At 44.9% G+C, this 25979-nt stretch overlaps 1 protein-coding gene across 9 annotated transcripts in view; it reads left to right on the top strand.

Moving 5' to 3' along the window:
• SHROOM3 (shroom family member 3) overlaps positions 1–25979 on the top strand; it is a 283531-nt gene that overhangs the window by 194853 nt on the left and 62699 nt on the right. For 5 of the 9 annotated variants that reach the window (XM_059667934.1, XM_059667923.1, XM_059667969.1 and 2 more), the window contains one exon: positions 25518–25649. In XM_059667934.1, coding sequence (XP_059523917.1) covers positions 25518–25649 — 132 coding nt within the window. Of the gene's footprint in view, positions 1–1280; positions 1406–9222; positions 9351–9753; positions 10004–25517; positions 25665–25979 lie in introns of those variants that run through there. The other 4 variants (XM_059667978.1, XM_059667952.1, XM_059667995.1 and 1 more) reach the window with 4 other exon arrangements.

Raw genomic sequence — 25979 nt, 5'->3', positions numbered from 1 at the left:
GGATCAGAGAAGTTTCCTTGAGAATGGAAAACATTTTATAGGCACTAGGAAAGGAATACATTTTCCAGGTCCGAGGAGAAGGGCTAGAATTTCCTTAGTAGAGATTGGGGTTGAGGAAGGAATCGCAACCCAGACAAAGGAACATGTGAGTAAAGTGCCTAGGAGGGAAACCAGGGCATGCTTGTAAATGGTAATTATTGGACTCACTAAAGGTAGCTAGAGAAATTCTCTCCTTATAGCTGAGGTAAGACGGATGGAATCAGGTAAAGTTAAGGGCCCTTCATTGGGGAAAAGGCACAGTTTTTAAGAGTAAATAAATCCCAGCTGGCACGGCTCCATGGTTGAGTGTTGACCTATGAACCTGGAGGTCATGGTTCGATTCCCCGTCGGGGCACATGCCTGTGTTGCAGGCTGAATCCCCTGTGTGGTGTGTGGGAGGTGGCCAATCAATGATTCTTATCTTTGATGTTTCCATCTGTCTCCCCCTCTCCCTTCCTCTCTGAAATCAATAAAATATACTAACATGAAATTTCCATTTACAGAGGGAAAAGATCATTCTGGGGACATCTGGGACTTTGCTCATCTCCCTTAGAGTGATGAGGCAAAGTGGGGCTTTTGTTTGTTTGTTTGTTTGTTTGTTTGTTTGTTTGTTTGTTTGAAATATATTGTATTGGTTTTTTACAGAGAGGAAGGGAGAGGGATAGAGAGTTAGAAACATCGATGAGAGAGAAACATCGATCAGCTGCCTCCTGCACGCCCCCTACTGGGGATGTGCCTGCAACCAAGGTACATGCCTTTGACTGGAATCGAACCCAGGACCCTTCAGTCCGCAGGCCAACGCTCTATCCATTGAGCCAAACCAGTTAGGGCGCAAAGTGGGTTTTTAAGTAGCTTTCTCTGAATGGCAATGAAGTAAGTCTTTGCCTACAGAGAGGATGTGTCCAGTTTCCTTCCCCCTCCAGGAGACAACAAAAACGAGTCTTCTTACTAACGTCGTGTAACCTGCAGTGTTATCTTGGTCAGCCAGGGTGACATATGAACAAGGCATGGGCTTTGGAGTCGGGCAGACCTTTTAATTCTTCATTCTGCCCCTTCTGTACTGTTGGGGCTTAGTAAGTTACTTAAAATCCGAGTTTCGTTTTCTCTCCAAATAAAATGGGACTGCTCAGAGGTACCTTGAAGTGTTATTGTAAAAATCAGAAATAAGGTATGTAAAGCCCCAGACGTGGTATAGGACAAACACGGGGCACAAAATAAATGGCGGCTGTTATTCCTGATAGGCTGTGGCTCAGCTCTTCCTGGTCTACCACCAGACACGACAGCCTGAAGCCTGCAGACTCTGCCCAGGGCCCTGCTATCTTCTTGCCTCTGGCTAATACAAGCATACTTTGGACATCTCCCAAAGGTACTGGCTACAAGAACTTTAAAAATAAATTTTCTCTACCATCTTATCTGGTTCCTAGGTAAGAGCACTAAAGTATGCGGAATAACACTGACATCCGGCTTAGAGTAGGACAGTTTCCTAAACACCGACTGGGAGAAAGCTGTGCTTAAAAGCAAATAAGCTGAAAAAAGTAAAGAAATGTATCAGTGCTTGAATCTACATGTTAAGAGTATAAAATATAACTGTGTAACTTCAGGCAAATCAAAGAGATCCTAAAAAAAAATAACTATTGTCATGATACTTGGTGGCCAGAATCTTTTTTAAAAGCAAATTGTTTGTGGTTTTGAAAGGATAAGGGGAGAGGAATTGGCTTCTTTAAGTCAATAAAGTGAGACTGCCAAGAAGTAAACAGGAGCTACCTTTAATTTCCCTGCTATTCTTCTGAGAGCCAGAGAAGCTAATACTTAAGACCAATGAAGCTTCCAAGTAGCTAGTGGAAAATTTATTTTCAAAGTTAGGTTTACAAATGAAGGTAAGGTGTGTGGTTTTTAAGCCCAAAGCTCCAAATAGGACTTAACTCTTTTTGAAAAAATATGTAGACATTAAATATCCTATTGTCTAAGCTTCAGTAGCAGTTAATCATCAAAGTAACTCATTTATATTTCAAAAATACCCATTAGTTTTACCCTGGCAACTTGTTTTTATTTCTTGAAGTGATGCCTCTGTAACACCTTGGGCTGTTCTTAAAGCAGTGTGGGACAATGTTAATGCCACGTAAATATTTTAAATATTTATATGGAGTCAAGACTTCATATAACAGCGTCTTAGGAAGAAACCTAGCCAAGAGAATAGGTGTCTTGATGTTGTGGGTACAATGAATAAGATGTCCTTTGTGAAAGGCCGGAAATGCCGATACGATGCAAAGACCAGAAGTGCCAAATCAATGAGCTTTAGCAAAAGAAGTAATTTTGGTTTTGTTGATGCTGTGTCTTGTTATGGAGAAATTATCGGTGTCTTTGATGAGTTATCTTGGTAAGGGAAGCAGGTCTTTACAACAAGTAGGTCATAGCTTTGTAAGCAGTGGAATAACATGGTACTTGTGTAGTCATTAAGACAGATTTCTACAGGTAAATCATTTGTTCAATTTGTATGTCCATTTATAACCATCCATTTCCAGATCTGCTCTCTCCAGATGTGGCACATGGGATTAGATTCACACACCTCAGGCTGATTTTAAAACCCTCCTGGCATACAGGTGTGTCCATGCCAGGTCTGCTCTCCCCGGACTCCTCTCTTTTAATCTCTTCTCTCCAGCACTGTTTCAATAGCTCTTCTCTCTTCCCACCCAATCCTCACGCAGGCTTTCAGGAAAGCAATTTTTGTTAAAATACAAGTTGCAGATCAATGACAGGAATTGCACTGAATTTCATCTCTATTCCTCACACCTCCCCCAAATTCTTATTTATCTTCATCTGTATCTTCAGTTATATATGAATATTCTTCTAGAAAGAAGAAAAAGGGGTTCTGCTTCCATCAGAACGTATTGGACTATGTCCTAAAAAATATTTCAATTCTCAATTCTTACACTTCTTGGACACCATTAATTAAAATACTTCCATTAATAGAAAGTAATGGGCACACTTGTGCTCAGGCACAGGTTGGGTTGGGAATGCTGGCTGGCTCACCCTGTCTGCCCTTGCCCACACCGTCTCCCCACGTTCCCAGCGCACATTCTCCCCCATGACAAGGACATACCGGAATTTGAGTACACTCCAGTTGAACTCATGCTGTTAAGGACCTGTCACTTGTAGAGTTTTACCTTTCAGGATTCTGGCTGTCAGCACTCATTGTCACCCAGATCACATGTCTTTTTCCAAGAGTCAAATGACCTTCACATACCAAGTGCACTTCACCTTCATCCAGAAGGTTGCTGCCACTAATGAGAGGTGGCAGCTGTTAGGAGTTCACACCAGCCCTGTTCTGAGCTTCAGGGTTAAAAAAGGAAAACCACTCTCTCCAGCACGAACAGCTACAATCACTTTTAAACAGGTGAGGTGGGTGTAGTGGTTTGAACTGAAGCTTGACCTGAGCCTTTTACAAGTGAATTTACAAAGTGGATTTTCTTACCTGAAATTCTGCTCAGTGACCAAGATTTAAATGAATACATGAGTTGAAGAATTTACTATAATTTTCTGACATAATCATCATTCTCTCCCATACAGAGTTAACAGTGATTTTAAGTGCAGTCTAATTAATAAGAGCTAAAATTCAATAAGCACTTATTTTGTAACAGGCATCATTCTAAGTGCTTCATATAAAGTATTACATCTGAAACACAGGTCAATTTTTAGTCATTTTACGGTTGAGTAAGCTGATGGAGAAGGTTCTTGACCGGCCCAAGGTCACATGGTAGTTTCTGTGACCAGGATCTAAGCATTATGCTCCCAGAGACCGCACTCTTACTGATTTTTTTCAGAGAGGAAGGGAGAGAGATAGAGAGCTAGAAACATTGATGAGAGAGAAACATCGATCAGCTGCCTCCTGCACACCCCCTACTGGGGATGTGCCCGCAACCAAGGTACATGCCCTTGACCGGAATCGAACCTGGGACCTTTCAGTCTGCAGGCCGACGCTATATCCACTGAGCCAAACCGGTTACGGCAAGAGACTGCACTCTTAACAGGAGTGGGATTCCACATTAGGCATGTGGTCAACATCAAGCCATCTTCACATGCCCTCAGTGTGACTTCCTGAAGGCACAGATCTGATCATGGCACTGGCGTAAACTTTTCATGATTTCTCACCACCTACAAGATAAAGCCTACATCCCAAAGGTGGTCCAAGAGGCTTCCTACCTTCACCTGCCTCCATCTACTTCGTTTGCCACCTGCCCAGGCACTGGCCATGGTACTTGCAGCTCCACAATTGGCCTGGGAATTTTTATGCTTCAGGGCCTTCAAACTTTCGGCCCGACCTTCCCAACCCCCCTCCTCTTAACCCCAGTAAGCTCATGTTCATCCTTCAAGACTTCTCCCAAACATCTTCTCTACACCCTTCCTGGACATAAATATTTTCTCTTCTGTTTGCTACCAGTACATAGAACAAAAATGAAATTAAAATAGCTACCATGTGCTGTTTGGTGGGCACAAATCTTGAGCCACAAACACAATTATGAAAGAAATGTAACTGTTTCTTTTTAAAAAATCGACAGTTTATGTGTTAAGACCTCATTCAGCCAGGAGACAGAAACTTACTACCAGCCAACTCAGCATCTCCCCCAGCTCCTGGGGTTGCAGCTGAGCTGAGAAGTTTAGGCAGAGTCTAGGGTGTGTGTGTGTGTGTGTGTGTGTGTGTGTGTGTGTGTGTGGTAGGCAGGCTGGGGGAAGTTGCACCATTGGTCTCCATGTCGCCATGGAGACACCATGCTGGTGTTTAGTCACCATCCGAGCTGGGATAGTTGTGTCTGCAGCGTCTCAGTCTGTGGGGCACCTGTGACCGCATGGCTTTACCAGATACATCCTGCCTCTCCGGGACCCTCTGGGTTGGGAGGATTGGTGGCGAGTGGGAGGCTCTCCTGCCTCGGTGCACGGCACAGACATTTCTTTGACTCCTACTGTATGCTGGGTTCCCAGCAACTCTGGGACTGAGCCAGCTCTCTGGACCCTTGCATGGTGTCAGTGCTCACAGACTTTCTGCTTTCAAATCCCTAAGCCTATCTGGAGCTCCCATCTGGCCCCATGTAGGACTCAGAACGGCTCCAGCTTCTAAAGCCCCTTCTCTTCCCTCCTCTGCCTCTCCTTGTCCTTCATTAGCCCTGGAAAACTGTTACGTCTGTTGGGGAGAAAAACTAGCTCTAATTGAGTTTTCTTCCAGATCTTAAGTCTTATGCCTGGATTCCTTTGTTATATGAGTTCTGCTGAGTCATCCCTTCCTTGGTCAATGAATGTTACAGATTAGGAGGAAAAACAGGAGTATGAGGAAATTCAACGGAAGGAATAAGAACAGTTAATATCTGACTATTACTCCTGCCCTCCAGACACACACACACAATGAATAGCTCATATAATCTCTGTAAAAATCTATGGGAGGTATAATTATTCTTATTTTACAAAGGAAAAACTGAGGCATAGTGAGATCAGTTAAATTGCACACAGGCAGCAAGCTCTTGACCACCAACCACACTCTACTTTCCTTATCACATGGTATTGCAATCACTTCTTTAGATGTCTGAGATTTTGAGTTAAATCTTGCACTCCTTGAAGTTGGGGCGAGGTCCCACTCCATCTTGATAGCCCTAAAGCCTGGCACTTAGCAGGTGCCCAGTAGATGGTGTTTGAATTGAAATGGGTCAAGGTGAGTTAAAGAAAGAGAAGGAGGAGGGGTAAAAAGGGCCAATGGGAACGTTTCCTTATCTTAACTTATTTTGGAACTTCCTGAATAATATCCTGTCAACGAAAATATACGTGGAATTGAAAGTTTAGTGGTATTAGCTAAATCATGTCCAGAATTGAACTCTCTTTACATTATAGTGTCAGATTATTCTAACCATAGACATTAATTCCTGTGTCCAGAAAAAAAAAAAAGGGTGTAACGTCATTGGTGACACAGCAATAACAAGTGGGGCTCCCCTGCAAACAGGGGCAGTGACCAGACCGGCCGACAGTTGTTATCAGCCAATGCAGCCCCCCTGATTTTTTTTTAGTTTAAATGCATTTGAATTTTAGACAGCCTACATGACATGTTTCTTCTTAAAAACAATGCCTCCGCTCCAGATAAATCACAGTCCAAATAAATGAGGAGCTCAGGATAACATCCGTCCCATTTGTCCTGTCCTGGTGTGGGGATGAAAAACAGCAGCCAGTTATGATGACAGGTGATAGGTCAAATTGCCAAATTTGTTAACATTTTTCCATTTCTGAACCATCCTTAAAGAGAATCACATGTGGGGTCACACCATCCTCACGGGGGTCCGGCAGAGCAACCGTGCCATCTGGACTCATGTTGTCTCCAATAAAGAAGTGGTCGGTTTTGAAATTGGCAAAGATGTGATCGATCTGTTCTGCAGCCCCTGTCATACAAGGCTTTACTTTTTCTGGTCTCTGTTCTTCAAGTTTCCCTTTGAATGATTTCATGTCGTCTTTGATGTGTTCCTGCAGGCTTCTTTTGTGAAGCTGGTTTCCATGACTGATGAGGTCCTGGTCGATGCCCTACGACTTTTTATTTACCTTCTAGACATTGTCATCCAAGATGGCGTTTTATAAATCAGATAACTTCTGGAATTTTACACCCTTCTATTACATTTTTGTCTGAAAGCTTTTTTATTCCACATTACAGAAATCCCTCTGATAACAAATATCATTGACCCCCACAGCACTGAACATGTCCTTGTCTCCTGTGCCTCCGTGAGGACAAAAGCTTGCTGACTGCCTTCACCCTCTGAAGCTATCCCTTGGAGTTTTCTTCTGCTAGTTTTGTTGTTGTTTTCTTCTTCCTGTTTGCTTCTGTTAGTCCAATAAAGTTTTGACACAGGCTGCTAAATCTGGCCCACAAGGCCATCTGCACTGCAATTGAGAGCTGTACTAACATGTACAGTGGCCCAAAGAGTGAGTGAACTTTCACGAACCTAGTCCTGCCCCCTTTTCCTTGGGTTCTGACCTCTGTAAGAGTCCAAGTAGATTTCTGGATAACAGCCAGGTTGCCTAACGGCCTTTCACCCGCGAACTTAATCCTGAGGCCACAAAGAACAATAGAAAACATAGAGGTGCTCTTGTCCATATGAGCCAGTTGCCAGAAACAGCAAATGCTTTTCATAAGGAGAGAGGGTGAGGAAGGCGTTAGCTCAGAGGACCAGGGGCTCGCTGGGCCATTTATGGGAAAGGACCGTGATGGAGGATAAAAGATGATTGAAAAGACTAAATGCATCAGGTCCTCAAATAAAGTCATTTTGTTATATCTTTAATGAGATGCTATAGGAACTGAATTCTTGTTTATATCCATAAGCCTACAGTCAAATTGGTTTTGTTAAATGTTGTTTTGCTTAAAGTCACAAAACCTGTTGATGATGTTAAGTAAAGACTTACCCTGAAAAAAAATGAAAGAAATTATAGTGTTTTCCCCTTTATGTTACAATCACCACTTCATGAAATAAATTATTTCTCAGGTTTGGCATGATCTTAAATCTTTTCTTACTTTAAATTTCTGTTTTAACATTTTATTTACCAGTATGGTTGTTCACTTATTTTTTACATTTTGCTGTGAGTTGTTCAAAAAGTCAAAGTACTTATTGAAGTGAATATTACATTAGAAGTTATGTAATGTTCACATTAAAACCAAATACCCACTTAAAAAAGAAAGCACACTATATGTTCTTGCCCCTAGCTCACGGAGAGAGATGTTAGCATAACTTTGTATTGCTGTGGAGATTTCTTCATTTCCATTCTCACCTTTGATCCCACAAGACAGGCTGTTTTCCTTTCATCTACAAAAACCTGATGATGCTTCTAAGCTACAGATCCAAGTAAAAAGTAATTTCCAGAGTCTGTGGTACAATGGCAGCCCAATGATGGGTTTCACTGGTATAATACAGGCTGTGTGTGAGCTTAGATTTCAACCCAACGTGTGTTTTCAATCATCAATTTGAAGTGATGCTTCACACAGGAATAGGGGGATCTGGTCCACCCTTAGGAGAGTTCACCTGACCCTGAGCGCTGAGAAAACAAGATGCAGCAGCAGCAGGACCGAGGTCTTACGTCTCTGCTTCCAGAGCTCTGCCTGGTCCTCGGTGAAGACTTACTCCCTCCACAGTGTGAGAGAGAGAGAGCGCACAGTGCTTTCTAAACTGTAAGGGCTGACGGCTTCTTTACAGTTTCAGTTTTGCACATCACCTGCCTTCCCCCAACACTGGGTTCCCACTAGGACAGTCAACATTAGCCTCCCTGCTTCCCATGCCTAACAACCATGTGTGCAGGAACCCCACTGACTGTGTCACAGGTGTGTGTATGGGTTTGTATGTGCTTGCGATACCGTTGAAAATAAAATACAATTTTAAGGGGGATAATACTGTACGGGGTGGGGTAGAGCCTGCCCATGAAAATATCAGTAAAGAGGTTTATTTAGTGGTTGCACAGCCAAGTAAAGACAAGTGGGATCAACTGTAGGGGAACTGAGTTTTCTTATTCCTACCTAATTAGGCATTCTCTTTTTTGTGTGTCTATATGGATATTTATTGCCTTAAATATGGAACCTGAGATTTTTAACAACAGAGATTCTACAGGATTAAGAAGAAATAGCCGAAACCGGTTTGGCTCAATGGATGGAGCGTCGGCCTGCGGACTGAAGGGTCCCAGGTTCGATTCCGGTCAGGGGCATGTGCCTGGGTTGCGGGCACATCCCCAGTGGGAGATGTGCAGGAGGCAGCTGATCGATGTTTCTCTCTCATCGATGTTTCTAACTCTCTATCTCTCTCCCTTCCTCTCTGTAAAAAATCAATAAAATATATTTTTTTTAAAAAAAGAAGAAATAAAGCCACTTTCAAATCTTCTAGTCATTTTAATTTCTGCAGCTGACATATGAAAGCCATTAAGACAGGTACTCTCTGAGGGGGAAAAAAAAATTCTTACCTCCATTGAAAGAGGCTGGAAGAGCCTTTGAAGAAAGATGAAATGAAAATAGCCCCCCACCTTCCTTAAGAATAACTGGGCACCCTGATCAGAAATGCAAAACAGATATAACTGTGTCTAAGACCCCAAAGTTTCCAAAACTGAATCCAGTATCTCCCCAAGGATCACCGTCGCGACCACTGAACCAATCACCTGTCTCTCGTCTAGCGATGATGCTCAAGGAAACCAAAGGGCTGGAAGAAAGGTTTCAACAATTTCACCCGGTCAGCGGCGACCCCGGTCTCTCCCGGTGACTCCCACTGGAAAGAGGACATAAGGAGAAAAGGGATGGCTATTTTCCTTGTAATGTGAGCTTTTTTTTTTTTTAAGCTGTGAACTTTTTACCTTGCTTCATTCATGCTTCATTTGATCAATTGCTAACTGTAGAGCCCCCGAAAAGCGAGCGCGGGCTTCTTAAAGTTGGTGTTTTGCTTTTTTGGATTCCTCCCCATTGCGGAAGCGGCGGGGGAAGAGTTAGGCACCTTTGTGACTGCGACCCGGTAAGGAAGGGACTGGCCGTGTGTGCGTCGGGACGGGGAGGACCCGCGGGGAGCCGGCCGCCTCCCGCCCGGACTCGGTTTTCAAACCGCGGGGAGCCCTCCCTGCCATTGGCATGCAAATGCCGGCCGGAGCGCGGGCCAATCGCCGAGGCTGCCTGTGGGATTACCTGGTGGCGAGCGCCGAGCGCGCGGCCCCGCCGGTGCGCCCCCGCGGCGGGGAGGCGTGGCCGTCGGCGCCCGCACCCCCCGGGTCTCCGGAGCCCGGATTCAGGCCGCCGAGCTGCGCGCCCCGCGCCCGCCGTAGCCGCAGCCGCTGGAGCCCGGCGCGGAGGCTCTGGGCGCGGCCGAGCCCCCCATTGTTGAGCGCCGCCGAGCCCCGCCGGCCATGCCCCGCGCCGCCTCCACCGCGCGCCGGCGAGGTTTGAACTTGGCGTCGGCCTGGAGTCCCGCGAGCGGCGGTGGTGAGTGCGGGGCGGGGTCCGCTCCCCGGGGCCGGCGGCGGGCGCGGCCGGCCGGGGCACATTGCTGCCTTGGAGGGAGGGAGGGTGTCCCGCCGCCTGCTTTCTAAAAGGGTTTCTATTTCGGTCCCGGCGGCGACTTGGAGACCGGGTCTGGGAGGATGGGTGGCCGGCTCGGCGCGGGGCAGGTGGCGCGCTCCGCTCCGAGGGTCTCCGGACGCTCTGGGCCTTGGGTTTTTACTAGGGAGGCAGAAACTGCTGCGCCAAGAAGAACGTAATTGCCGATTATTGACAGCAAGAACACTTTTCAGAAGAAATGACCTGTGAAATGTTTTAATTTTGATAAATGGCTGCCCACGACGGCTCCCACTGAGTTCAGAACGACCTAACTTTCTTCATTGTACTGGATTCGTTTCTGTAGGAAAGGCCCCAAATGTGCTGGGAAGGGCGTGCCTGCCCCTTCCCCTCCCCCCTCCCCTTCCCCCCTCACTTGTTGCAGATCTTAAAGCAGATTTTTTAAAGGTGTTTTTCATGGTCATGTAGGGACACTTAAATCATGGAAATGAAATTATACCGGACACGTGCCTGGCTGGAGGATGAGAGCTTATGAAATTTCAGTCCATGGAGCATCCTGTGGGGGCGGGGGCGCGTGGGGTGTGTCTGTCCCTTTCTCTCGTGTACTTTAGCATTACCGGTTTGTTGTTTGCGTTCAGATCGTAGTGCGGTGGTGGTGCACTTTTGGACTGGCAGCCAATGGTTGCCCTCATGCATGAAATCTCCATGGAGAGATGGCAGTGAGATACCAGGTGCAACAGGAAATATTTTTCTATTTCTGTTGTTAAGATGGACAGGCTAGTTAAGTGATCATTTTCAATCAAAAGCATGATGGTCAGACCAATGGCTAAATCTTCCCCCAAATCATTTCACAAGAAGTCGTTTTGCATTTTAATTAATTCTGATGGCAATTTTTGTCTTTTACGATATCTTTTTTCCCCCGGATGGTGAAAGGTAGACTATACAGAAATGAGAAAGAAGCAAAGTCATCCTTAACAATAACATTTATGTTCTGTTTGCTAAGGCCTCGTTTTACACAGAAGCCCAGGCATTTGAAAACTTTGAGCTAGGGACATTTTTTTTTTTTAAATTGCGAACAAACCTGGCCAGGCAGTAAATCTAGTCATTGCCAAGGAAGTAAATTTGTACTTTAAAAAAATGTTATAACCAACAATAACTTATTCACATGGAACAGAATTTATTGTGGCAGTTCCTCTTGAACCAACTCCCCACATCTGTTCCTGACAAATGGTTTCTGTTTGCGTAGCTTGTTTTGTAAATACGTCTCTCTACCATGAAAGGCAAAGTGCCCAAGCAAATACATCCTTCTTCCCAGTGCTTGGAGCTAGGCTCATAGAGTTAATATTTTTATTGGTTTCTACATCAGAACTTCCTCACCGTGTGCTTGATAAAACCCTGGAGAAGGTTACCAAGGGATGTTGTAGAGAATTCTCTTCCCTGGAGATTTTGAGAGTAGAATAAACATCCATCTGTCTAGGATGGCTTCAGTGCAGTTCTGCCTGGATAAAGGAAGACTAGGGCCCCTATCAGGATCCAGATGGAGGAATCCTAAACTTATTTCAGTCCTCCATAACCTGGGACCAAAGAAAACAATTGCCCCATAGCATCTGAGTCCAGTATGAGGCAATGTCCTGTTTTGATTTATGTAAAAACAAATATTCCTTTTATTTTTTTGGTAAGATAGGGTTAAAATTACCCTTAGGACTTGTCCAACCTTTTCTGTTGATGAATAAAATATCAGTAATGATTCCGTTACCTTCTAAGAAGTTATAGGTTAAATACAGTGTAAGTTCTGTGATTTAAAGTAAATGAATGAATTGATTCATGGGGATTAAAAGTTCTGCCTCAATTGGGCAGGAAGGGGTGTAGCATGATAAACCTCTGAGCTAAGGATGTTGTATCCCTGAGACCTTTCTCTACTTTTGACATTAACATTTTACTTTCTCCTCAAAATGTATTCTTGACTTTTCATTTTCAATGTAGAAGCCATGTGGCACTTTTACCAAAACCAAGTGTCTCTGTAACTTCTGTGGGAGGCTGTTCCTTCCCCGGGCTCCAGCAGTGCTGCTGTGTTGCTGGCTTCATTCAGAAGGTCAGCGTTTCATGGCTTGCTGCTTCCTCTGCCCTCCTGTTCGCCAGAAGGATCCTGTAATTCTAACCACTGTGTGACCTCAATTGCAGTGACACCTTCCTCCCTTTCCATAGTGTCACTTGATCGGGCGCAGCCACCCCTCTTTCTTCCTGCAGGATCACTGGGGGGGTTCACTCTCTAGGAAAGGTTCTGTCGAAAAGAAAGTGGGAAGCCACGCGCCTCCTGGCTGGACGGTTTGTCACCCTGCTTGAATGCGTGAGGAGTGCCTCCACTTCACCCCCTCCAGCTTGTCATGTGTTTCCGTGCATGCCAAGCATATTTCCTTTTGCTATAGTAACGCCTAAAGAAGGGACAGGAATACAGTATGAACAAAATGGTCATTTCATTTGTTCAGCAAACATGTACTGTGTAGGGGGCAGCCCAGGAACTGGAAATGGGACCTTTGCCCTCAGGGAACTTGTTATAGAAGAGGGGAAATCAAACATGTTAATAAGCTAGGGCAGTGGTCGGCAAACTCATTAGTCAACTGAGCCAAATATCAACAGTACAACGATTGAAATTTCTTTTGAGAGCCAAATTTTTTTAAACTTAAACTGTATAGGTAGGTACGTTGTTAGTAACTTAATTAGGGTACGCCTAAGGCTTAGGAAGAGCCACACTCGAGGGGCCAAAGAGCCGCATGTGGCTACCACGGACTAGGGCATTTCTGAGGGAGTAGAGTACAGAGTTAAGAACTTAGGTTTGTGGTAAGTTAAACAGACACCAACCCCATGACCCACCATTTCCACACCTAGATGTTTACCCAAGATAGAGGAAAACAAATGTGCACAAAATGACTTATAAAGAATGTTCATAACAGCCTTATAATTGTCAACAACTGGGAACCTCCCAAGGTTCATCAACAGGAAAATGGATAAACTGTGGTACATCCATACAATGAAATGCTTACTCAGTAATCAAAAGGCATGAACACCTGGATGAATCCCAGAACCATTGTGTTAAACTGAAAGAATCTAGAGACAGAAGCAATTCTATTTCTGAAGTACTAGAATGGGCAGAACTAATCTATGACTGCAGATGGTGCTTGCCTCTGGGGGAGGGAGGATTGACTGGACAGCAGTAAGAAGAGATTTTCTGGAGCTGTGGAAATGTGCTATGTCTTTTTTTTAGTTATGGTTATATAAATACCCACAATGATCAAAAGCCATTGAAACAAACACTTAAGACCTATGCATTTTATTGTATGCAAAGCGTAGATACAATTAGAACAGCTTGGGTCCTAGAGATAGACAAGGGTACACATCCCATCTCTGTCTCTAGGTGAATATTAACCTTGGGCAAGTTGTTAAATGCCTCTGAGCCTGAAGCCATTGGACAGCAATAAAACATCGTCATAGGGTTATTGTGAGGATTAAGTTAGATAATGAAAGTGTTCAGCTTAGTCAGAACTCAATAAATGTCAGCTAATCATGCACTGTGATAAATATAATATGTGGTTTCGGTGTTGATGATAAAATGTACTTTTTGTGAAAGCCATCTTATTTAATATTACCAAGGACTTTGAAACATATTAATCAACTAGAGTCCCTCAGTCTGGCCTGCAATTGGGGCCTATGGCGGGGGGGGGGGGGGGGGTGCAGCTGGCAGGGGGAAGGGACTGCAGAAGGTTGGCTGGCCAGTTTGCCGGGGGGGCTGGCCAGCTGCGGGGAGGGACCGCAGGAGGTTGGCTGGTGGGGGGGAGGAGGGGGAAGGGGCCACGGGAGGTTGGCTGTGGGAGCACACTGGCAGCTCCTGCATTGAGTGTCTGCCCCCTGGTGGTCAGTGCGCATCATAGCAACTGGTCGACCAGTCATTCCAGCTGTTGCGGTCGTAACCGTTGGTTAGGCTTTTAGATAGATAGATAGATAGATAGATAGATAGATAGATAGATGATAGATAGATAGATAGATAGATAGATAGATAGATAGATAGATAGATAGATGATAGCCTGAGCATTATGTGTATCTTCTTTTATAATGGGTCCTTTTTTTGAGGTTGTAGGGAATTTAAATTTATAGTTCTTGCCTACCTGGTCAAAATACCACTGGGGCTTTGCTTTGACAGCACAAGTAAATCCCAAAGAGAAGAAATACCCACCCGGCAAACATTTACTGTGTAGGAGGCAGCCCAGGAAATAGGGAATTTTTGACGACTGATTTAAGGATACTAGTTGAAGCTGAACTAGGCTCACATCATCCTCTGGGAACCTAGGTGAAAGGGTTACATATTATATTTTCTTCCAAAGGTGGAAAACAACTCTTGATCTCTGCATCAAACCAATATTGTGCTTTATAAAAAAAATTATAATTTTGTTTTTATAATTATACAACTTGAATTTTCAGCAAAATACTTTGGACAGAGTGATAAATAAAATACAGGAGTTTACTTAATCTATTAAGCTTCAATTTTTTTTCAAATATTTTATTGATTTCAAGAGGAAGGGAAAGGGAGAGAGATATAGAAAGATCAGTGATGAGAAAGAATCATTGATCAGCTGCCTCTTACTCGCCCCACACTGGGGATCAAGCCAGCAACCCGGGCATGTGCCCTAATTGAGAATCGAACCATGACCTCCTGATTCATAGGTCGACGCTCAACCACTGAGCCAGACCAGCTGGTCGAGCTTCAGTTATTATTTAGTTCAATAGAGTGTTTGCCAAAGATGTTTCCCATACTTTGCCAGCTCCAGCAGAGGCATTTTGTTGTTGGGTTGGTTTAATTCATTCAGTAAACATGAACCATTTTCTGAGAACATTTTAATGGCCTCTGGAATTCAGCGATGAATAGGAAGATATTTTACACCAGGGGTCCTCAAACTACGGCCCGCAGGCCACATGCAAATACAAATATTGTATTTGTTCCCGTTTTGTTTTTTTACTTCAAAATAAGATATGTGCAGTGTGCATAGGAATTTGTTCATAGTTTTTTTTTTAAACTATAGTCCGGCTCTCCAACGGTCTGAGAGACAGTGAACTGGCCCCCTGTTTAAAAAGTTTGAGGACCCCTGTTTTACACTCAAGGATTCATAGACGCCCTGCCCTGACTTAGTATAAATGTGTATCCATTTCTCTTGAAATATTTGTCAGGGCAGAGGGTTGTCTCCCCCCAGCCCCCACCCCCGTCTTTTTTTTTTTTTTAACATATTTTATTGATTTTTTTACAGAGAGGAAGGGAGAGGGATAGAGTTAGAAACATCGATGAGAGAGAAACATCCATCAGCTGCCTCCTGCACACTCCCTACTGGGGATGTGCCCGCAACCAAGGTACATGCCCTTGACCAAAATCGAACCTGGGACCCTTGAGTCCGCAGGCTGACACTCTATCTACTGAGCCAAACCGTTTAGGGCCCTTCTTTTTTTTTTTTTTTAAGCCTCTTGCTTGTTGTGGAAGTTTAAAATCCTGGTTCTTTTTCATTGACACTATTTTCGTAAACATCAGAGTCTTTTGCTAATGTGTTCTCTTGGTATTCATTACTAAAGATAACAGCAGCAACAACAAAATGACCTTATGTACATAGGCAATTTAGTGTCATGGAAAGGTCTTGGACTGTGGAGCCAGGATGACTTAGGTTAGCATCTGAGTTCCACCACCTACGGGCAATTTAGGTTAAGTTCTTAAATTCCTTAAATCCGAGTTTCCTCATCTGCAAAACGGTGATAAAAATATCTTCACAGAGGTATTAATACTTATCAGATGAAGGCTGTTATAAGGATTAAGTGACAAAATACATGTAAAGATAACTAGCTTAACACCTGGTGGGTGTTAACTTCCAATGTGTATTGAGTATTTGCTAAGAGGGGCGAACTGTCTGAAACTTGTATCTTCCTCACCCTCCCATGAGGTAGGCACTATTACTATCTGCTTTTAAAGGTGAGGAAACCAACACAGCTGAGGTTAGGCATGGAGGTGCCAGGATTGGAACCTAACAAGACCTTGCCTCTCACCAGAGGAGGTTCATAATAGATGTCAGTTAGTTTTTTCTTTTAGGTAAAATTATTTTTTATTTAATAACTGCAAGGAGAAAGGAACATTGACAAGTGCCCTCCCTCCTTTTTGGGCTGCCTGCAAGTGAACACTGGTGGTGGAGGAATTGATGACTCCTGAGTGTGTTCTTAAATGGTTATGGGTCTACTTAGTACCTTATTGCTTTGGGGGTGGGTGGACGCATGTTTGCAGGAGAGGTGCTAATGAACTTGTCACATTCTTCCCCCAACCCTCAAAATTCCGCCTGTCACTGACTCTCTGACATTCTCCTTCCCCCCCTACCCCAGAGACTCTAATTAAGAAGTTAGTTGGTGAACAAAAATGTGCAGAACCGGATGGCCTCTTAGGTTGGCCTAGACTTTGTGAAGCCCATTTAGGGACTGACATAGATGCCATATTATCTTGGTTTCCACAAGGACGCCAAGGGGAGGAATGTGTCCCCGAACCCTGGCATAGTCCGAGGCAAAGTAAACTGTTGACCCAGGATATTCCCTATTTCCACTGGCATTTCCTCAACTCCCAGATTCTGGTGAAACCCGAGCTAGAAAACTTTAAGTAAAAATATAAATCCCAGTCCCAGCCGGTTTGGCTTAGTGGATAGGGCATCGGCCCTCGGACTGAAAGGTCCTGGGTTCTATTCCATTCAGGGCCGCATGCCTCGGTTGCGAGTCAATCGATGTGTCTCTCTCACATCGATGTTTCTCCCTCTGTGTCTCTCCCCCCCTCTCAAAATCAACGGAAAGAATATCCTCGGGTGAGGATTAACAAAATAAATAAATAAAAATGAAAAGTAAGTCCTAGGTGGTAGGTGGAGAACTCTATCGATGTGATGAAGATTTAAGAAGTCACCTTGGCCGTTTATTAAAGTAATGTGTAGATCCTGGGGGGGGGGGGGGGATGTGGTTAAATATACAGACATGATTTCCTGTTTAGATCTGAGCCCTTTCACGGGGTCCCACTAAGAGGCTCTGTACCGCATTCTGGACACCCCAGCCTCTCCTTGCAGTGCGGCTAGACAGCCCGTCTCAGGATCCCTTCCTCAGCCCCAAGGGGTGCAGGTCTGTTTACAGACCCACCAGAGAAGCCCCCAGCATGCAAGGGGGTGCTGTCGGAGGCGATGGACTGAACGACGCTAGAGGGAAAGGGGGGACCCCCTTTGGTCTTGCAGCTCTGCATTTGAAGGAATGTGACTGTGTGTATTTGAAGTTCTGTCCATCCAAGTGACCCCCATCATCTCAGGGCAAAATTACTGGCAGACAGAATTCTTTTAGGGCCCTGCTGGCTGAAGGAGGAAGAAGAAAGCTGGAGGAAGAACCTAGGAAGGTCTTAGTTCTGTGGTTGTCTCTGACCTTTCGAAGCTGCTTCACCGTGTGCAGGCTCCACTTGTCTCGTATTCGGACTCAAAATCAATGTGCATGGCTAAAGTTAGAATTGCAGGATTGTCACTTGAAGTCCCTCTCTGCCTCCCTGTCGCCTCCAGCCTCTTTCCTCAACTTTAAGCTCTTTGTGATGGTTCCCATGGTTACCTCTTCACCACTAGCAGCTGGAATGCCATAGTGAGAAGAGACCGCCTCCCCTACTGAGCCAGGGCTGGCTGGGCCGAAGGCCACTGATCTGCAGCTGGATCTGCAGCTGGATGCGTGACTTGGGGTCACAGCCCACTACCCTCACTGTGTCATGGTTCTGTGCCTTTCCCATGCTTGGTGTGGTGGGGTTGCAGTGGGAGGGGGGACAAGAGGTGATGTACAGCTCACAGAGTATTTCCTGCCTAGGCTGGCCTGGCCTGGCTTGGCCGCCCCAGGACCTGCCAAACTCCTGCCTGATGCCCGTCCCTTCTGTGTTAGTGCCTAGTGCAGGGGGAAGGGCCTGCTCTGCCCTGTCAGATAAAACCTCTCTACCTGCCTTCCCTGGCCATTTGCTCTCAATACCACCTGTTTGTGAGTTATTGAACATTAACAAGGCCAGGCTCCAGTCTGGAGGGAAATTGGTATCAAAGGGAGGAGGCCCTGAGAACTGGGGGATTGCATGGGGACTTGAGGCTCAAGATGAGCACACAACTAGCCAAGAGTTTGTCTTGAAGCTGTCTCCTGAGATACTGCTAGACGAGGCTTAAATTCCTTCTCATGTGCAGTCCAGTTGGCCCCAGAGTTAACACAGGAATTCTAACTACAGGTGGAAATTAAGCAGCCCGGGTAAGAAGTAGTTAGAAACCACCACAAATCATCACTCCTGGGGAAGACTACTGAACAAATTGTTATGCTCTTCCTGGGACAAGGTGACTAACTCTGTTTTTTAAAGATTGTCCAGCCCTCCAATATCTCACTAAGCCCTTAGGTGATGTGATGTTCACCATTTGGAGGTTGGGTCCTGGCTTTACCACTTTCTTTGTGATCTTGAGCAACTTATTTAAATTCCCTGTGCCTTGGTTTCCATTTCTGTGAGAGGGAGACAATACTTCATAGGGTTGTTATGAGGATTAAAATTGTTAGGTAAAAATACTTTGTAAATTGTAAAGCTCAACACAGATGCCAAATTTATAATAATTTTAAATGATGTTTTGTGAGTGCCATGCTAAAGACACAGAATTTGTCAGTCCCACTTTCGTATTATATATGTCAGTGGGTCCAGAATTCCTCTGGAGAGGATAAGGTAGTGTTGGGATGAGTAAGGACCTACAGGATTTAAAACAAAAACAAAAACCCCACAGAACTCTAGACTGTGTTACACTAATCCTATAGTAACAAAAGGAAAGGGAAAATGATGGAGATATGTAAAAATTCAGTCCATGGAACCATAATTACAAGCACCTTGAAAAGGTATATTGTAAACCTCAAACAATTACATTTTCACAAATGGGCTGCATTTTGGGACCTTGCCCTCCATGTAAACTGTGCTCCCAAAGAATATAAAGCAACAGCTGGGGGAAAGCTTGGGAGACGGCAAGATTCCTGCTTTGGGTGATAGCAAAGGTTGGAAACTTTTAGGTATGAGATTTGGGGGCATTTAAATAGCATGGAATGTCTATTATCTACCCTAAAAAGCAGAACGAATCTTGCATATTGTGGACATAAATGCAGCTGGCACGAGCTTTTCTTAAAAAAAAATGCATGTGAGCTTCTTTCTAAGACCCAGTAATCCTCTTGGGCAAAGTGAGGATTAAGGCCTCCCTCACAACAAGGGGGTGAGTTCAATTTTGCTAAGATTCCTTAGCTGATGCCAAATTTAGCTAGGGACCTACTTTCTCAATGAATGACAGTCTCCATTTACATCGTCAATGCCCACCCCTCTTCTCTAGGCAGTCTAGGATAGGAGCAACTTATTTGCAAGTAGAAATGCAGGAGAGAAATGCTGGCTCCCACAGACCCATTGTGCCCCCAGGGGACATGGTAGTTTCCCTTTTTAAGAAATAAAAGGGCCCATCATTACACCACCATCCTGACACACCCGTTAGGTGACTTCCCTATTGGTCTCTTGCAGGTTGGCCACTTTGATTGAATGATAATAGCTCCTGAACTATTGACCAATTGACCAGTCGCTCTGAGGTGCATTGACCACCTCTCGGTCCCTCCCCCAAGCCCGCAGGCTCCAATAGCTGGATGGCCAACGGGGAACCACGGGGAACCGGGGTGGGTGGGACTGGTGAGTGGGTGGAATGGCCAACCTCTTGGACCCTCCCCCCAGCCCACAGGCTCTGATAGATCACCAGATGGCAAATGGGGAACTGGGGTGGGCGGAAGGTGGCCCTGATCGCAGGATAGGCCTAGGGACCCTACCCATGCACGATTTTGTGTGCTAGGCCTCTAGTATTACAATAAAGTAAGCCAGAGAAAAAAATGTAATTAAGAAAATCATAGGAAAGAGAAAATGCATTTATTGAAAAACTCTGCACATAAGTACAATTCAAACCCGTATTGTGCAAGGGTCAACTGTATTGTACAGTGCTTAGGGTCCCAGGGTTTGCCATCAGCCAGATCTGGATGCCAATTCTTGTTCCACTAGAGTTTGAGCAGTTTCCTCTGCTTCTGAGTCTCAGTTTCCTCAGTTGTAAATCAGGGATAGCATAAAGGTACCTACCTTAGAGATTGGTTGTGAAGATTACAATAAACTGTGGAGGTAGTAGTTAGCACCTGGCCTGGCTCAAAACTCTCCATAAGCTGATTGCAACTTCCGGGACCGCTGCTCTGATGCCTGCTCTCTGTGAGGCACATGAGAGGAGGGAGATTAACATACATACAACGTAAGAAAGTAGATGGAAAGGAGAGGGAGGCGTGCTGAGTACACGCCTCTTGTCTTATGTGCTCTATCTCCCTAGCGGTTATAATTTGTAATTATATATTTGTACCGTTATTTTGCCTGTGCTCCCCATAAATTTGTAATGTTACAGAGGGAGGGATTGTGTCTATTTTGCCACGGTTACAAACCCAATGCCTAATCTATTGTGTGGTCCATGGCTGACCGTTAATGCTTGTTGATTGAGTGAATGGATGGTTGAGCTGGGTATAGAAGTCGGCTCTGAGCATGAAACATGTACTGTGTCATTTTCAGCAGTGTGACCAGTGTTAAGAATTTCTGAGTCAAGAGCAGGAAAGCAGTCTGGGTAGCAGGGGTAAGGGCGGGGAGTGGGGGTGGTCGAAAACTGGCCTTATCATTTCTCTCAATCTACAGTTACAAGAGACGTGCCATCTAAATCTCAATAACTCCACGTTCTTTGGAAGAAGCTTTTCCTTTAAAGAAGCTTTTGGTATTAAATGTTTGCCACCTGTGTCAATGGATTTCCAGGATTGTAGAATCCAGGGGCAGTATGATACAAGAGACAGTGTGGAAGCCAGAGTTAGGGACCCTGGCTTCCCATGCCAGCTATGTAACTGATACGTCCGGACCTCGAGCAAGTAACTGCCCCCATCTGAGGCTGTCTGCATCTGCTAAATGGGAACAAATAACACCTGCTCTGCTTGCCCTTCAGGATTATTATGAGGGCCAAATGCAATAATATGCAAAAGGTGCTTTCAAGCTGTGATGTACGATATTAAAATGAGGAATTGTAATGGTTCACTGGGAACGCGAGGCGAGAGCAGAAAGGCAGAGGCTAAATTTTCTCAGGGAGCTTTCGTCTCCCTCTGCTAATACCGATTTCTGAGAAATCCTGCTTCCTGTCCAAGGAGTGAAGAAGCTCCCAGAGTAAAATCAGTGTTTGCAGAAACTACCTAAGTAAATCCTGCCACAGCGTGAAGTCTTCCCACTGCTCAAATGGGCTCCTAGGATACGTACATCCACTTCCATTTCCCGACCAAGACTTTCCTCTAAAAATATGGAGAAAGTAGACTCTCAGACTCACCTAGTTAGGGGGAAAAATAAGGCTAATTTACTTTTTCTGACAGTTAAAATGATAAATGTTCATTGTAAACAATTTGTAAGATACAGAAAAAGAGAAGAAAAATATCACCCATAATCTTAGGACCCGGTAGATAACATTTTTGGTATATTTGCTGGTCTTCTGTTTTCATGCATATCGTTTTGTTCCATTTGAGGAGCAAAGGAAGATGTGGAAGAAATGACAGGCATGCATGGCTTGGCATGTGGCTGGTGGCTAAGAAGAGAAGTATTCAGATCCTAGTTCTTCTCCTCAGAGGCATTTAATGAGGAGTGCAGTGAAGCGGATGTGGCATCTGGCCATACTTTTTCTACTTTTATTTCATTTCACTTTTTTTATCTGTAAAATGAGGACCATCACTGTCTCAGATGATAAGAATATTACCTGAATAACTTTTAGAAGCACAATATCTGGTACATACCATGTGCCTAATAAGTGTAAGTTTCTTTTGTATTGGTAAGAAGTTATCATTTATTGTGAGGCACTGTTCTAAGTGCTTTGCATATATCGATTCATTTAAGCCTCACAACTACCCTTTGATGCAGGTGCCATTGTCCTGTTTTATGGAGAAGGAAACTGAGGTTAAGCACCCTGCCCCAGGTCAAACACCTACTAGGTGGTAGAGCCTGAACAGGAGCCTGAGCAGCGGCTCCAGATCCATGTTGCTCACACACATCATACCGCCTGCCCCAAATCAGAGTGGATGTACAGTCAGGCCCTCAGCGTTTTACAGAATACCAAACCCTTCCAGTGGGGGAGTTATTATCAGTTTAACTATAAGGCCTTGCATGAGGGCCCTTGGGCGAGGTGATACAGGCTTCAGTAGGTGGGAGGGTTGAAGCCTAAAGTGAATCTGAACAGATCAAATATGTATTAGGTTAAAAGTTTGGCTTTTTCCCCTACCCACCCCTTTCCAGCCTTTGTGCAAGGCTGACATAGAAATCATTGGCTAAGATCTGCCGATAGTTAAGCTTACGGTTTCAGGAAAAAAATCAGAAATATGCTGAATGCCAGTGGAATAAGTCATACATGCGGATTCATTTGAGTGCTTTCAGGGGAAATCAAGTGATAAAAAGCAGCAGCAAGAGAAACGGGAGGTACAAATGGGCGCGGATCTGAGACACAGATGTACACCTACGCATGGCTGAAGGGTTAAGGATGACCCTCCTGTAATAACCAAGCTGCCAGACCAGAGTGGGTGAGCCAAAGACAGAGAGGTTTTGTTATGCCTGTGATGGAAAGCACCAGATAGGATACAGGCCTGAGGGGATACAGAACAAGCTTCCTCGATGGTCAATAATGAATTAAAAAGAAAAAAAAGGAGAGTAATGAAGGGACAGTGGCCCAGAGGTTAAGTCTGAATATGTAGGTCCCAAAAGGTCAGTCACAGGAACAAGGGGATTTTAAAGACAGAGCAATTTGTTGAGAATGTGAAACTTTTGATAAATGCTCAGCCACCAGAAAATGAAGAACAGCTGTGTTAGCCTTAGAACAGAAACCTATACCCACCAGTATCAATTCTTAAAAACTTCTTGCAGACACTCAAGAAGCCGGGAATATAGACGTTCTACACTTTAGGAGACGGAGGGGACAGGTGCGGGGAGCTTATGGCGATGACACTAGAGGCAGGATAGGGAGATGACAGCAAGTCCGGCTTCATGCATGATGGACATGGAGTAGGATACAAAGAAAAAAGACACACGGGAAACCAAGAACATGGCTTTAAATAGGGCAAATTATGATCATGAGTACACAGATACACCCAGCATAAATCCAAAGGAATTTCTCCAAAAGGCTACCCCTGGCCTGCACCCGGAGAAAACGATGTCCAAACCACAACCATGAACACAACTGTGGATGACCCCAGAGAGAGTGATGCCTTTCAGAAATCTGGAAGTAGCCCCATAAAGTGGAAGTTTGTTTCTGTATTTTTCTACTTTGAAGCTGTTTCATTCATTCTACAATGTTGTTTTGGTTGTTGGGTTGTGGGGTTTTGTTGTTGTTGTTGTTGTTGTTGTTGTTGTTTGATAGGTTTTGTTTATTTCGGTTTTGTTGTGGGGTTTTTTTGTGGGGGTTTTTTGGTGTCTTTAACCATTTGTACGCCATAAGCATCTGTAGACACAAGCGGCAGACCTTTTTTAATTAAATTCAAAATATCGGGGTAGTTAACTGGTTCAGTAAAAACACTGTAGCTTTGAGTATCTTTTAAGTAAAAATAAGCTCATTTGGTAACATGTTTAATTAATGGCTCCATCATCACCCTTCTCTACCTATTCTGTCCAAATCTGGGTTAGTGATCCCAAGGCCTTCAGAATTTGTGACATAATGTGAAATTACTAAACTGGGAAGAAGAAGAAGGTTGTCGGTAATTTTCATAATGAGTATGATTCCATGTGTGGTTTGGCCAGGATATATACCACCTCTCAGTGTCTCCGTTTGTTCACCTGGAAAATAGGGCTAAAATATTAAACTAGGGCTAAAATATTAGTTCTTCTAGAAAAGTTATGAGAATAACTCTTGACATAGGGGAAAGTACACATAGCTTTAAAAAGAAAGGCTTGACTAACCTGCCCCAGTCACGTGGTACCCTTGTAGCACCATATTCTGATGAGATCAAAGCGCGGCAGCCTTGGCTGATCCCAGTCTGTCCTGAGGCAGGTAGCACAGGAACCTCAGGTGGGTAGAACAAAATGTGATTTTGGAGACAGGCCTAGTTCCATATACAGATACAATAACTGGCAAGGGGAGAGAAGGGCCAAGTGAGGATCCCAATTTGGGGGTCATTGGGACGAAAGGCTTCCCACCACTGATTCCAGGACTGTTTTCCACCTAGATTGACTATGAAATCTCAAAGCCAGAAATCCTAAATTTGGTGGGAGAAGTGATGTGCAGAAGGGGGGGATGGTGCTTAGGTATAATTAAGGTAAAGATGAACTTGAGCCTAGAAACGGAAACTCTTCGCTGACTCCCTGGTCATCTCTCTCCAAATCTTGAAATGACAAGAAATCAGTACGGTTCAGTGATCCCACCCCCTCAGCCAAGGCCTGTGCAGAGGAGAAACAGCATGTGCTCGCACCATCTCAGATGCCTGCTTCCATGATCTGTGAGGGGCAGACCAGTCAGCTCTCAGAGGCTTAGACCTTCGGAGACAGACACTGAAAGCGCACCGCCGGTACCCAGCCAAGTGGAATGTGGCAAACCCGCTTCAGAGCCGGTGTTGGTGCTGGGGCCATCGGATCAGGGGAGGCCTTAGGGGTGTGGTCGGGGCATTTGGAAATTCCACAGCCAAGACTCTCCTAAGGAGAAATATGCCCGTTCCCATGGCACAATGCGTTGGCCACATGGGGCTTAACATTTTTCTCTGACTCCCTGGGAGTAAGGAGGAACAAGTTACGGGGATGGTGTTAGGGAACCGGGGTTGGGGGCCAGATTTAAAATGGACACACACGAGGCTTGCCTGCAGGGCAGTGGAATCCAAACAATCTGAAATAGCTGGGGCTCAGAAGCTGGCATGTGCTGTGAGCTGCCACCCGCTGAACAGAGCAGGGCTGCTCCACATGCAGATGTTCTCCTGAGAGGTGAGGCAGCGGGGCGTGGTCACAGGAAACCACCTGTCTGACCCTTGGCTTCAGTGAGTTCACTTGCCAATGGATGCTGAATTATAGGGGCGTTCACCTTCATAATAGCTAGTGTATCTTCCGCCCCCCTTGGTTGGAAAATCTGTTATTCTGAGATTGGCAATGCATGTCGGTGCTTCACAGAAACATAGAAGTGGATTTGCCTGCTTTTGGGCAGAGAACTTCAGTGGCTGCAGGCTTATAACTTTGCTCTTAGCTGTGTTGTTTTGCTCTAACTCCAGGGTTGATTTTCACGCATGCTTCTTGTTAGATTCATTTGTGCCCTTGCTCACGAACACCATCACGCTCAACTTCCTGTTTCCTATTTTTTTTTGCCAGAGATGCATGTGCAGCACCCGGTCCTGCAGATACTGGCACCTCTGACTCCTTCAGCCCAGAGCACCTCACCTCTGACCCCCAGCACAGGAAAGCGGCATGGTCAGGAGGAGCTAAGCTTCGGCTGAAGCACAGGTAGGAGGCGCAGAGGTCTGTACCAAGTCGTTCAGAAAAGGGACTGGAAGAGGGAATTGGGGGCAAGGCTGGTGAAAATATAGGCTTGTGAGAGTGGCAAGGAGAGGCTGAACAAAACGGCCAGAAGCTCACAGTTCAGAGGATAATATCTTTTTAAAAAAATATATTTGATTGATTTTTTACAGAGAGGAAGGGAGAGGGATAGAGAGTTAGAAACATCAATCAGCTGCCTCCTGCACTCCCCCTATTGGGGATGTGCCTGCAACCAAGGTACATGCCCTTGACCGGAATCGAACCTGGGACCCTTCAGTCAGCAGGCCAACGCTCTAT

Source organism: Myotis daubentonii, chromosome 1 (genome assembly GCF_963259705.1).
Source record: "Myotis daubentonii chromosome 1, mMyoDau2.1, whole genome shotgun sequence".
Lineage (NCBI taxonomy): Eukaryota > Metazoa > Chordata > Mammalia > Chiroptera > Vespertilionidae > Myotis > Myotis daubentonii.
The sequence above is the reverse complement of the archived record's forward strand: the minus strand, read 5'-3'. Positions and strand labels throughout refer to the sequence as shown.